Source organism: Pseudorca crassidens, chromosome 2, assembly GCF_039906515.1.
Source record: "Pseudorca crassidens isolate mPseCra1 chromosome 2, mPseCra1.hap1, whole genome shotgun sequence".
Classification (NCBI taxonomy): Eukaryota; Metazoa; Chordata; class Mammalia; order Artiodactyla; family Delphinidae; genus Pseudorca; species Pseudorca crassidens.
In genome coordinates, this window is record NC_090297.1 from 60,292,784 (window position 1) to 60,308,025 (window position 15,242).

General features: G+C 36.8%; 2 protein-coding genes across 7 annotated transcripts in view; one reads left to right on the top strand and one right to left on the bottom strand.

Annotated features, from left to right (window-relative positions):
- LRRC40 (leucine rich repeat containing 40) overlaps positions 1-9,313 on the bottom strand; it is a 55,952-nt gene extending 46,639 nt beyond the window's left edge. Inside the window, exon 1 of the mRNA XM_067726545.1 lies at positions 9,075-9,313. Within this exon, the coding sequence (XP_067582646.1) occupies positions 9,075-9,225 (151 nt within the window). The 5' untranslated portion in view covers positions 9,226-9,313. The remainder of the gene's footprint in view (positions 1-9,074) is intronic.
- A 16-nt stretch (positions 9,314-9,329) lies between these two features.
- The window catches only part of SRSF11 (serine and arginine rich splicing factor 11), a 53,678-nt gene continuing 47,765 nt past the window's right edge, over positions 9,330-15,242 (top strand). For 3 of the 6 annotated variants that reach the window (XM_067726551.1, XM_067726554.1, XM_067726553.1), the window contains exon 1: positions 9,333-9,447. The gene's annotated coding sequence lies outside the window, so the exon portion shown is untranslated. Of the gene's footprint in view, positions 9,448-15,242 lie in introns of all 6 variants that reach the window. The other 3 variants (XM_067726555.1, XM_067726556.1, XM_067726552.1) reach the window with 3 other exon arrangements.

Here is a 15,242-nt window from a genome sequence, read left to right on the forward strand (position 1 = left end):
GTACTGGACACCCTATGCCAAACAACTAGCAAGGCAGGAACACAGCCCCATCCATTAGCAGAGAGGTTGCCTAAAATCATAGTAAGTCCACAGACACCCCAAAACACACCACCAGACGTGTACCTGCCCACCAGAAAGACACGATCCAGCCTCATCCACCAGAACACAGGCATTAGTCCCCTCCACCAGGAAGCCTACACAACCCACTGAACCAACCTTAGCCACTGGGGACAGACACCAAAAACAATCGGAACTACGAACCTGCAGCCTGCAAAAAGGAGACCCCAAACACAGTAAGATAAGCAAAATGAGAAGACAGAAAAACACACAGCAGATGAAGGAGCAAGATAAAAACCCACCAGACCTAACAAATGAAGAGGAAATAGGCAGTCTACCTGAAAAAGAATTCAGAATAATGATAGTAAAGATGATCCAAAATCTTGGAAATAGAATAGACAAGATGCAAGAAACATTTAACAAGGATCTAGAAGAACTAAAGATGAAACAAGCAACGATGAACAACACAATGAATGAAATTAAAAATACTCTAGAAGGGTTCAATAGCAGAATAACTGAGGCAGAAGAACGGATAAGTGACCTGGAAGATAGAATAGTGGAAATAACTACTGCAGGTCAGAATAAAGAAAAAAGAATGACAAGAACTGAGGACAGTCTCAGAGACCTCTGGGACAACATTAAATGCACCAACATTCAAATTATAGGGGTTGCAGAAGAAGAAGAGAAAAAGAAAGGGACTGAAAAAATATTTGAAGAGATTATAGTTGAAAACTTCTCTAACATGGGAAAGGAAATAGTTAATCAAGTCCAGGAAGCACAGAGAGTCCCATACAGGATAAATCCAAGGAGAAATACACCAAGACACATACTAATCAAACTGTCAAAAATTAAATACAAAGAAAACATATTAAAAGCAGCAAGTGAAAAACAACAAATAACACAGAAGGGAATCCCCATAATGTTAACAGCTGATCTTTCAGCAGAAACTCTGCAAGCCAGAAGGGACTGGCAGGACATATTTAAAATGATGAAGCAGAAAAACCTGCAACCAAGATTACTCTACCAAGCAAGGATCTCATTCAGATTTGATGGAGAAATTAAAACCTTTACAGACAAGCAAAAGCTGAGAGAGTTCAGCACCACCAAACCAGCTTTACAACAAATGCTAAAGGAACTTCTCTAGGAAAGAAACACAAGAGAAGGAAAAGACCTACAATAACGAACCCAAAACAATTAAGAAAATGGTAATAGGAACATACATATCGATAATTACCTTAAATGTAAATGGACTAAATACTCCCACCAAAAGACACAGATTGGCTGAATGGATACAAAAACAAGACCCATATATATGCTGTCTACAAGAGACCCACTTGAGACCTAGAGACACATACAGACTGAAAGTAAGGGGACGGAAAAAGATATTCCATGCAAATGGAAATCAAAAGAAAGCTGGAGTAGCAATTCTCATATCAGACAAAATACACTTTAAAATAAAGACTATTAGAAGAGACAAAGAAGGACACTACATAATGATCAAGGGATTCATCCAAGAAGAAGATATAACAATTGTAAACACTTATGCACCCAACATAGGAGCACCTCAATACATAAGGGAAATACTAACAGCCATAAAAGGGGAAATCGACAGTAACATGTTCATAGTAGGGGACTTAAACACCCCACTTGCACCCATGGACAGATCATCCAAAATGAAAATAAATAAGGAAACACAAGCTTTAAATGATACATTAAACAAGATGGACTTAATTGATATTTATAGGACATTCCATCCAAAAACAACAGAATACACATTTTTCTCAAGTGCTCATGGAACATTCTCCAAGATAGATCATATCTTGGGTCACAAACCAAGCCTTGGTAAATTTAAGAAAATTGAAATTGTATCAAGTATGTTTTCCGACCACAACGCTATGAGACTAGTATCAATTAAGGAAAAGATCCGTAAAAAGTACAAACACATGGAGGCTAAACAATACACTACTTAATAATGAAGTGATCACTGAAGAAATCAAAGAGGAAATTAAAAAATACCTAGAAACAAATGACAATGGAGACATGATGACCCAAAACGTATGAGACGCAGCAAAAGCAGTTCTACGAGGGAAGTTTATACCAATACAATCCTACCTTAAGAAACAGGAAACATCTCGAATAAACAACCTAACCTTGCACCTAAAGCAATTACAGAAAGAAGAACAACAAAAACCCAAAGTTAGCAGAAGGAAAGAAATCATAAAAATCAGATCAGAAATAAATGAAAAAGAAATGAAGGAAATGATAGCAATAATCAGTAAAACTAAAACCCGGTTCTTTGAGAAGATAAACAAAATTGATAAACCATTAGCCACACTCATCAAGAAAAAAGGGAGAAGTCTCAAATAAAAAGAATTAGAAATGAAAAAGGAGAAGTAACAACTGACACTGCAGAAATACAAAAGATCATGAGAGACTACTACAAGCAACTCTATGCCATAAAATGGACAACCTAGAAGAAATGGACAAATGCTTAGAAATGCACAACCTGCCAAGACTGAATCAGGAGGAAACAGAAAATATGAACAGACCATTCACAAGCACTGAAATTGAAACTGTGATTAAAAATCTTCCAACAAACAAAAGCCCAGGACCAGATGGCTTCACAGGCAAATTCTATCAAACATTTAGAAAGAGCTAACACCTACCCTTCTCAAACTCTTCCAAAACAGAGCAGAGGGAGGAACACTCCCAAACTCATTCTACGAGGCCACCATCACCCTGATACCAAAACCAGACAAGGATGTCACAAAGAAAGAAAACTACAGGCCAATATCACTGATGAACATAGATGCAAAAATCTTCAACAAAATACTAGCAAACAGAATCCAACAGCACACTAAAAGGATCATACCCCATGATCAAGTGGGGTTTATTCCAGGAATGCAAGGATTCTTCAATATACACAAATCAATCAACGTGATACACCATATTAACAAATTGAAGGAGAAAAACCATATGATCATCTCAATAGATGCAGAGAAAGCTTTCGACAAAATTCAACACCCTTTTATGATAAAAACCCTGCAGAAAGTAGGCATAGAGGGAACTCTCCTCAACATAATAAAGGTCATATATGACAAACCCACAGCCAACATCGTCCTCAATGGTGAAAAACTGAAACCATTTCCACTAAGATCAGGAACAAGACAAGGTTGCCCACTCTCACCACTTTTATTCAACATAGTTTTGGAAATTTTAGCCACAGCAATCAGAGAAGGAAAGGAAATAAAAGGAATCCAAATCGGAAAAGTAGAAGTAAAGCTGTCACTGTTTGAAGATGACATGATACTATACATAGAGAATCCTAAAGATGCTACCAGAAAACTACTAGAGCTAATCAATGAATTTGGTAAAGTAGCAGGATACAAAATTAATGCACAGAAATCTCCGGCATTCCTATATACTAATGAGGAAAAATCTGAAAGTGAAATCAAGAAAACACTCCCATTTACCATTGCAACAAAAAGAATAAAATATCTAGGAATAAACCTACCTAAGGAGACAAAAGACCTGTATGCAGAACATTATAAGACACTGATGAAGGAAATTAAAGATGATACGAACAGATGGAAAGATATACCATGTTCTTGGATTGGAAGAATCAACATTGTGAAAATGACTCTACTATCCGAAGCAATCTACAGATTCAATGCACTCCCTTATCAAACTACCACTGGCATTTTTCACAGAACTAGAACAAAAAATTTCACAATTTGTATGGAAACACAAAAGACCCCGAATAGCCAAAGCAATCTTGAGAACGAAAAACAGAGATGGAGGAATCAGGCTCCCTGACTTCAGACTATACTACAAAGCTACAGTAATCAAGACAGTATGGTACTGGCATAAAACCAGAATGATAGATCAATGGAACAGGACAGAAAGCCCAGAGATAAACCCACACACATATGGTCACCTTATCTTTGATTAAGGAGGCAGGAATGTACAGTGGAGAAAGGACAGCCTCTTCAATAAGTGGTGCTGGGAAAACTGGACAGATACATGTAAAAGAATGAGATTAGATCATTCCCTAACACCATACACAAAAATAAGATCAAAATGGATTAAAGACCTAAATGTAAGGCCAGAAACTATCAAACTCTTAGAGGAAAACATAGGCAGAACACTGTATGACATAAATCACAGCAAGATCCTTTTTGACCCACCTCCTAGAGAAATGGAAATAAAAACAAAAATAAACAAATGGGACCTAATGAAACTTCAAAGCTTTTGCACAGCAAAGGAAACCATAAACAAGACCAAAAGACAACCCTCAGAATGGGAGAAAATATTTGCAAATGAAGCAACTGACAAAGGATTAATCTCCAAAATTTATAAGCAGCACATGCAGCTCAATAACCAAAAAACAAACAACCCAATCCAAAAATGGGCAGAAGACCTAAACAGACATTTCTCCAAAGAAGATATACAGATTGCCAACAAACACATGAAAGAATGCTCAACATCATTAATCATTAGAGAAATGCAAATCAAAACTACAATGAGATATCATCTCCCACCGGTCAGAATGGCCATCATCAAAAAATCTAGAAACAATAAATGCTGGAGAGGGTGTGGAGAAAAGGGAACACTCTTGCACTGCTGGTGGGAATGTGAATTGGTACAGCCACTATGGAGAACAGTATTGAGGTTCCTTAAAAAACTACAAATAGAACTACCATATGACCCAGCAATCCCACTACTGGGCATATACCCTGAGAAAACCATAATTCAAAAAGAGTCATGTACCAAAATGTTCATTGCAGCTCTATTTACAATAGCTCTATTTACAATAGGCCGGAGATGGAAACAACCTAAGTGTCCATCATTGGATGAATGGATAAAGAAGATGTGGCACATATATACAATCGAATATTACTCAGCCATAAAAAGAAACGAAATTGAGCTATTTGTAATGAGGTGGATGGACCTACAGTCTGTCATACAGAGTGAAGTAAGTCAGAAAGAGAAAGACAAATACCGTATATTAACACATATATATGGAATTTAAGAAAAAAAAAAGTCACGAAGAACCTAGGGGTAAGACAGGAATAAAGACACAGACCTAGTAGAGAATGGACTTGAGGATATGGGGAAGGAGAAGGGTAAGCTGTGACAAAGCGAGAGAGTGACATGGACGTATATAGACTACTAAACATAAAATAGATAGCTAGTGGGAAGCAGCCGCATAGCACAGGGAGATCAGCTCGGTGCTTTGTGACCACCTAGAGGGGTGGGATAGTGAGGGTGGGAGGGAGGGAGACGCAAGAGGGAAGGGATATCGGAACATATGTATATGTATAACTGATTCACTTTGTTATAAAGCAGAAACTAATACACCATTGTAAAGCAATTATACTCCAATAAAGATGTAAAAAAATGTAGGAAATAAAGCATTATAGAAATCATTCACTGTATATAGCTGTTAGGTAGTTAGTAAAAAATATATATTGTTCTTTCTGAAAATTGGAATGTTTTTGTTATTCGTTAGCTTTAAATTTTTTGTTAGCTTTAAATTTTTAAAAAATGTATTATGATTTCTTTCAAAATAAAAATCCACATTTGCTCTTAAGAAAAAAGAATCAACAGAATTTTAACTGCTTTTTGTTATATACAGCAAAATTAAAGGCTAGGTTCTATTTTTCCAATTTAGAAACAATGGACATGACTGCACTTTACAAATACATTTATATAATCATATAAATATAAAGGACGAAAGAAAGACCTGGAGTATACAATCCGCCCTCTGTATCCTTGGGTTCCGCATGTGCATATTCAACCAACAGCAGACCAAAAATATTCAAGGAAAAAAAAATCCAGAAAGCTCCAAAAATCAAAACAAAGGCACTCCTAGGTTTTTACCCAAATGAATTGAAAATTTATGTCCACGCAAAAACCTGAACACAAACAGCAGCTTCAGTCATAATTGCCAAAAACTGGAAGCAACCAAAATGTCCTTCGAAAGGTGAATGGATAAATAAAATGGTACATCCGTACCATAGAATATCATTCAGTGTTAAATGAAATGAACTATCAAGCCATGGAAAGACATGGAGGAACCCTAAATGCACATTACTTAGTGAAAAAGGGCAGTCTGAAAAAGCTACATACTGTATGATTCCAATTATATGACGTGTTGGAAAAGGCAAAACCATAGAAAGAGTAAAAAGATGAGGGGCTGGGACTTCCCTGGTGGCGCAGTGGTTAAGAATCCGCCTGCCAATGCAGGGGATACGGGTTCGAGCCCTGCCCAGGAAGAGCCCACATGCCGCGGAGCAACTAAGCCCATGCACCACAACTACTGAGCCTCAGCTATAGAGCCTGCGAGCCACAACTACTGAAGCCCACGCACCTAGAGCCTATGCTCCACAACAAGAGAAGCCACTGCGATCAGAAGCCCTCACATCACAACGAAGAGTATCCCCCGCTCTCCACAACTAGAGAAAGCCCGCGTGCAGCATCGAAGACCCAACACACTCAAAAATAAATAAATAAATAAATTTATTAAAAAAAAAAAAAAGATGAGTGGCTGCCAGGGCTTCTGGAGAAGCAGGGTAAGGAATAAACAGGTAGGGCTCAGGTGATTTTTAGGGCAGTGAAAATATTCTATATGATACTGGAATGGTAGATACATGACATCATGCATTTGTCAAAACTCATAGAACTGTATAAGACTAAGAGTGAACAGTATGTAAATAATGGACTTTAATAATGATATATCAATATTGGCTGACCAATTGTGACAAATGTACTACATAATGCAAGATGCTAATAATAGGGGAAACTATGAGCTGGGGAGAGAGGGTATACGAGAACTCTCTGTACTGTCTGTTCAACTTTCTGGAATCCTAAAACTGTTCTAAAAAAACCTTAAAGTATGGTTGTTCGGGTGAAAAACGATTTGCTATTGTCGTTGTTGTTAAAGTATAGGATTCCGAAAAGAGACAGGAGGCTTTATTGTAGACGCTTAGGGGCAAGATTTCAAAAGACTTTTTTTGTTTGTTGTACTAAGAACTTTATGCTGAATCTTGTGGGCTACTGGGAGTCATTAAATGTGAATGACATAGTAAGATCTTTGTTTTGGAAAGATAATTCTTGGTAATGGCACTGATTTAGAGGGTGAGATTTAAAACAAGAAATTCAGGAAACCATTTAGGAGGCTATTGCAATAATAATAGCAATGGCCAATTTTTACCATGTACTTTTTATGTACCAGGCCTTTTATGGGTATTATCTCATTTAAACCTTAGTAGGTCCTATTCCTACTATCACATTATAAATGAGAAAATAAAACACCGGGAGATTAAGCATCTCAAAGTTACATGAGCAAAGATATGGAAATAAGAAGCATGGCCCCATACTGGACTACAAATAGTTCAGAATTACCGCAGTTTGGATATCAAAGGCTGAAAGACAAGAGAGGAAGTTGAAGGCTACAACTAGATAAAGAAAAACCTTTTATATTATGATAACAAGAATTCCTTTTTTATATATGAGCTATAGATACCATGTGCCTCTCCCATTTACATCTTTTGTCTCCTATGAAATATTGTACCTTCAACATAATTTGCTGAGTACCTAGTATGTGCCAGATATTATGTTAGGCTCTGTTTATACAATAATGACCTAAACAGCCCTGATCCATGTCATCATGAAGCTAGGAGTCAAAATTCATTTGCTCCCTGAAACTTTAATAGACTAAACCATCTGGATCCAATCAATAAGTACATTCCAGCACACACTTAGTATTTGGGAGTACTCATTCATTTACTTATTCCTTCCACAAATGTTTAATAAGAATCTACTATGTACTAAGCACTATTTTGAGTGTTAGGGACACAACAATTAATAAAACAAAGCTTCTTGACCACATACAACTAATACTCTAGCAGAGGATAGAAGACAATAAACAAATATATAATATAAATTCTGATAGTAATAAATGCTATTAAAAAACAGAGAATACACGTTAGCAATGGTATTTAGATAGGGTAGTTAGGAAGGGCCTATCTGAGCAGAGTCCTACAGGAAGCAGAGTGAACCCTAGTCAGGTATCATGTAGAAAGTTCCAGGCTTTGGAAAAAGCAAGTGTATATGCACATCTGTAGTTTTAGAATACTAATGTCCCCATTGATTAAAAGCTTTTCTAGGTAGAGCAGAGATTTTGTCATATACCCTTTCATTCATTCAGCAAGTATTTGCTTGCATGGTCAACTCTATACATGGCACAATAAAAAAAGCAATCATTACAAGGAAATGGAAGCTTTTAATCCCAGGTAGCCTTAAACCTAAATATAAGTAGAGGAAAACAGGAGGAATGCCATAATCTCTCTCTCCCCACTTCCCACTCCCTCCCGTATACAACAGAAAATCAGAAGAGCATCTGGCTATTATTCGTTCATGGTGTCCAGATTTGTGCTTTTTATCTTTACCAGATTTTCAGGATGGCCCCAAATTCACTCAGTATGGCATCCATCTTGATCTTCAATTTAGGATAATGTTCATTATTCCTTGTATTTCCTCCTGTCCAGTTGCACACAGAAAATGGTCTTGATAGAGAACAGTGACATTCACTTAGTTCACAAAGGAGCAGATAAAATACAGAATTTTAGCGCTGATAACTGCCCTAAGTGATTAAATTAAGAGGAGGAACAGAGGACCAAAGAAACAAAGCATGTGCCCATCACTTGATAGCTAATTTAGTCAAACATTATGTTGTTATTCCATAGAATGCAGGAATCCCAGAAAGCAACCCGTTTAAATTTTGACCGTATTCCCAGCACATTCCCTGCACCAGACACTCCTGGAGCGAAAGGAGGAACCGAACGAGCTGACCGAACCAGTGGAAATGTTATGAGTGCCTGAATTCGAGCACCGGGATCCTGGCTAGGAGCCTGGGCAAAAGGCGGCCAAACCCAGGCCAGAGGAAAGGGAGGCTACGTGGGGCAAGTGCTTTCTGCGAGGTCGCACAATCGGGTCGTACCTCTGGATCTTACCTTCACTGAGGTTGCGGCCCGACAGGTTTAACTGCCCGCTCTTCCTCGCCGCCTTTAATAGCCCCTGGGGTACGGAGGCACCGCGGTCTCTCCTCTCAGCTCGGAACCCCGCTCGGGGATCCCGCCCAGCTACTCCCTTCAGCCGCGACATGTTCGAACCCGGGTGTTCAGAAGCAGAGCCCCACCAGTGACGCTTAAAGGTGGCGCCGCGGAGCCGCCCAGCCCCTGTCGGGAGCGCGCGCTCCGTGCGCTGGGCCTTCGCTTTCGGCGGCGCGGCTCGGCTGTCGTCACCGCCAGCGTCTGGGGCAGGAGGACCGAGGGGCCCTTCCCGTTGCCGGTGCCGGCCTTGTGTCTTGGAAATTACTTCGCTCAAGTAAGTGCGTTTAACGGGCTGAAGAGCGGGTTTGAATTTATTGTGGGCACTATTACTGAGACTCCAACCTACTCTTCTGTGCTCCCGCGGCGGCGAGGGTGTCAAGAAAGGATAACCTTCTCTGCTCCCCTCGCCTGGCCGGAACGTGGGCCTTGACTAAAACTTGAGACCTGGGCGCGGTCTGCAGCCTCTCTGGACCCCTGCCTGTTTGTCGCTTTTGGTGCTGGCGCCAGACCTCCATTCCGCGTAGGAAGTAAAACCAATTTCTGTTCTTTGGGTCTATACTCCGACTCCTAGCCTTAGTGCACCTCGATTGTTGTTGTATGGAATTCGTAGCCCAACATAGGAGGTAGTGTGAAATGGAAGGGTTGGCAACAGAGAAGGAAACACAAAAAAAGAAAAAAGAAAAAAAAAGCTTCATAATGAACGTTCTCTCTACCGGACGGTTTAGGGAAGCCAAGTGGAAGCGCAAGCTTGAGTGTAGCGAGAAAAGCTTAGATTTCGGAGCCCGAGAGCTACGAGTTCGAATCCCAGGTCCTTCTGTAGCTTACAAACTGTGTAACTTTAGACAGTTTACTTGACAGCTTTTAAAGCTCACTCCTTTTTCATTAATGTAGGGTTAATCATTTCCTATCTCATTCGGGTTTTTTGAAATAATTAAGCAAAGATGAAGTTTTAAATATTGAGAGCTTGGTGAGGAAACGGATTCCATCCAGTTCAGAATGGAAAATGAAAATTTTGTGCAGTAAGTCGTATATCTTAGACAGTTAGTTTCTGCCTGAAATATACAGCTTTAGTGAGTCATTCAATAAGTAATTAATAACTCATCCTCTTTAGTATTGTCCTGGGTGCTAGACTTTTGTTTTGCCTAAAGTAATTTTGTTTTAAAAAGCCTTCCCCTGGAGATATCCTTTTAACTCCCCATCAGCTCGGCTGGGGATCATTAGGGTAATTAAAAGGTAATATGACGGCCAGCTAACAAATTCTGCAGCGCACACGGTTTTGCCTGAGTCCACGTTCTTGCCAGCCGTAAAATTAGGTTTCTAAACCCTGACCCCCTCGATTATTTTTCTTCTTAATTCTATGGAGTCCTTTGCATTGAAAGTGAACAGCAGAAAACTACCAGTAATTACACTATCAAACAGAGTGGGTTTTAAAGCAAGGAACATAGCAGTTTTTGCAAGGTCGCTAATAAACACCCCCGACCCAAGTTTGTCTTGACAATAATCATTATAGTTACCTTATTGGGCCCTAAGTATCAGGCTCAGTGCTGATAATACCTCTTTTACTATCTCTTATTTAGCACAAGGATCAATTTTACAGGTGAAGAAATTAAGGCTAAAAAGGATTAAGAAACTTGCCAAAAGTCGTAAGTTTCTATAAGTGGTATGACCAGGCCTTTGAACCTAGATGGATCTCTCTCTCTAAAACCTTTCTTATTAATCATTATGATTTCCCTAGTGGCTTTTATTTCACCATTTTCAACATTTGTCTTCGAACCATTTTTAGGGAGACTTCAATTATGTTTTAGGAGGTAATTATTTACTAGAGAAAACCCTTTTTCTCTTTTGTAGGATGTAGCAGCCTACCTTTGGAGGATTATTTACTCAAGTGTAAAATTTTACAGTAGCCACCTCTCCCCCTACAATAGATTCTTCTTTAGTTCAATTTTTTTTAATTATAAGGAAGATACAGTTTTTTGATTTATTGTGCTTCTACTTGAAGTTAAATATTTCATTATTGACATTTAATTATAGTATTATGTTGAAACATTGTTGCATTTTGTATAAGAGAAGCATGTCCTGATTAATGGCAGAGTAATTCTGAAAAATCCAAGTGACTGCACTCTTGTGGTAAACTTCAATAGATAACAAACTGACATGTATAAAAATTTTACAAGTATATATCTGTATTACACTGTGTATTGTACCTCTGTAGCAAGTGCAGATTGAACAAGTGAGGGTGAAAATTATTACCTCATGCAATCAGGAAAATCATGTTTCATCTCAAACTCATGCAAACTGAAAGCTTATCAACTTAATTGAGCTTCTTTATGAGAAAGTGTAATTATATATAGTTATATTCGTGGGAATTAACACTGTATATTCATTGTATTACTTTCGAAAGAATGCATTAAAACAAAAGATCCGAACCTTTTTCAACATGAGCATTGAAGCTGAAGTATTTGTTTATTTTAAAAAAAAGATGGATTATTAAAATAATATGAAACGGATATCTCCTGTGTAGGGGCTGGAGACTACTGCATAGCTGCCATTTGTAACAGAATTTGCCTAGCTACTGTTTATTATATTCATTTTATTAAAGTATGGAAGGTTTCACTCTTCTAGATTTGCTAAATGAAAACAGAAAGTGAAGAAACCAAAAATACATTGACCCTAAGAATTGTATCGGCCAAAGAATGCTGTTCTGTTTCATAACAGAAAGTATGACTTATCAAAGTAAGATAGAGCAGCTTATCACTACCATTAAAATTTAATAAGACATTTTAAAACATGGCTGTGTTATTATGAACATTGCTACATGTTAAATATTTTCAAAATTGAAAGCTACAATTGGTAAGATGAATTTATTGAGGCAAATTGAGAAATTGTGGCAAAGGAAAATGGTATTAATTTGTGCAAATTTTTGAGCACAATTTTTTTTAATGTCATCAGGAGCAAAGTGAATTTGATTGCAGACATCTCTAGGAAGTTTTCTTTTTCTGTAAAATAGGAGATTTAGATTTAGCCTATACTGAATCAGTATAATGTTCACCTTTCAGAACGTTGCCTTATCTGTGAGAACTGCTGTTTTATGCTAACGTTATTTATTGAGAGAACATTCTACTTTTTAACACTGTCATTATTGACTGGAGCTGTTGGACCTAACATATATTGCTTATTAAGTATTCTTTGAGTTGAATTTTTTACATTCTTATATGCTTATTATTCAAAGTTTTCTTTCTGTGTTTGTCCTTACTCTATAAATAAGTTGGTTTGAATTATCAAAATTGAGAGCAAAATTATATTGCACATGGACTCGTCGTGTTTTAAATATTCAACTTTAATGGTGCTTGTTACACATCATTAGTTTCCTTTGAAAATTGCATTTTGCCCATTTGATTTCCATTTAGGCTTATAACTGCCAACTTAAAAGTAGTCAGTAGAAAACATGCTGTTTCCTTGAAGGTAGTACATATTTTGCCTATTTATTCATAGTTTCAAATGTGGCTTGAATTGTATTTTGTTGTCATTGGAACTTTGTGTGGTAATTTTTTCTGGAGACGGTGCATTTTATTTTAGATTATTCATTTGTACATCCTTTGTATGTTCCCTGTGCTTCCCTTTCTTACTTTTGAATTAGGAAGCAGTGAGCTTGCTCTAGGAGGTTTAATATTTGATATAAATGTTGTCTTCTGTTTCTCTCTACTTTCAGTGTAAAAGGATTACAGTCCACTAGCTTTAGGAAAATATTTTTACTTTCCTCTTACAAAAAGGCTTTTACTTTGCTAATGTTTTTCACATGAAGTGGAAGAAGTAGTTTTTTTTAAAGTTTTTTTATCTTAATTACTTTTAGTTTTTTTGTTTGTTTATAGTCTGTTAAAAAAAGCTAAAACACAGGTGGTGGTTATAAAGCAGTCGCTTATGTCACTAAATAAAAAGCACTTATGGTATTATTTCTTTTTCTAAAATCAGCTGAAAATATTTCCCATTATCCCTAGTGATTCTTACTTCTAACATTTAATAGCTGTTTTCTTGATCGTTTTTCCAAGATTAATGTGTTATGTGATTTCAAGTCTTAATTTTAACATCAATTGTATAGGTTTTATGAATTTGTTTAAAGTAGTAAAGTTATACAGAGATAAAATTAGGGCACCAAATCTGAGAATGTACTTCATAATACTATCCTTTCTTTGTGTTAACAGATACAAAACCAGTACCAAATAAATCTGTTTAAAGAAAAATCATTTTAATCAAAATCCACTATTTTAAAATTTGACTTTATATCACCGCTGCCAACATTTTTATTCAAATGGATTTGGCTTGCAACTCCATTTGCTCAATACTTCAAAAAGAGACATTAAATAATTATACATGGTAAAAGTTCTGTATAAGCAAACGTCCCCAACAGTTTTAATGAGACAAGATATGGCCCCTGAGACTTTATTCTTAGTACCAACTGAAGTTGATACGGGGGAAATAGTAATAATTTGATAGTTTGTTGACATTCACAATTGATAGATTTTTATTTAAAAATTTGTTAAATTTGGAGGTGGAGTATTTATACTCGCAATTAAGAAAAATATTAGCTTAACTTTCAAAATACCTTCAAGAGTGTCCACTACTTTTTTTCTACATCATTTTTTTTTTCCATCCTTTAAAATATCACAGTTACATATACTTAGGTGATTTGGGTACTATTATTGGGGGGGTTGAAATACTAGTGAACATTTAAATACTTGGTCTCCACAGTGCAAATCTGTGAACCCAGAGCTTTTGCTCTTCATCTTTGTAGAGATACATGTTTTGCACTCATCACTAAATTTATCTGCCGTTAATAAAGCTTTGATATTTTTCCATTATAGAGCTCCTGACCTTTTTGCTTCTCTTTTGATTCCTCGTTTCCTAAAAAGTTACCTTTCCACTATCTCTTCCTTCCTTCAAAATAATTATTTGATCAGTGTCTCCACGTGCTTTAGACTTCACCATGAGCTAATTGTGGCTTGAAACTAACTGCAGTTCATAGTTAAAAGTGGCTGAGATGGAAATTGAAGGAAAAAAGCATTGTGGCCTTTCGCTTTAGCGTGTATCAAAAATTCAGATTGTTTTGTGTATTTACTAATATTTTGCTTTTTTTTTTAATCGGTGCTTTGGTTATTTGATAGTCTGTTGCTCCAACCCATGTCACAGTACTTTTTTTTTTTTCACAGTACTTTTAAGATTGATCAAGCATATGTGGAGTTGTTTGTCTTTTGAAAATTAGAATAGCAATCTTGCTCTAAAAATATGGAAAAGTAATTGAAGCCTTCCTAGCAAGAGTTTTCCATGAAGCATTGTGTTTTATCAAAAAAGGAATGTTTTGTTTAGCTGTCATCTATCTACACGTGCTATTGGTAAAGTGCTGCTTTAGGAACAAAATGAATATGAAAATCTGAAATCTGTCATCATGTTTCCATTGCAGCAGCCTCTTAAAGGAGAAAGAGCATCTAATAATAGTATACTTCACATGTTTACTACCACTTACGAAGTATTTTCACATTTGACGGTAATGCTCTAAGGTTAGACCAGAAGTATTATTGTTATTATTCACCTGTTGAAGAGAAGAGGAAGTGGAACACAGACTTTCTTGTAATGGTATAAAGCATTTGTTGAGTACCTATGTCTTGGGCACTGTGCTAGGTGTTTCATATCCATAATGTTTCTAATCTTAAAAACTTTAAGTGGTATCATTATCTCCATTTTTCACGTAAGGAAATTGAGGTTCACATTGCCTGTTAACAGTAGTTGAGAACATGCATGGGGAATGGGAATGAGGGACTTCTACTTTTTTACACATATAGTTTTAATATTTTACATTTTGCATTTATTATTTTATAATCTTTTTAAAAAAATATATGCCACCAAAAGCCTATATTAAAATGTGGGATCTTAAGAAACTCCTCTCACTGTATAAATTAACTCTTGATTCATATCTTTCATGTAAATGATGAAGTAGTAATAGTCCAAGATACTAGCCTAAAATAGAGTGATGGTATAAAGTGGAACACAGTTGAGGTAAACATTTTTCAAACTGAA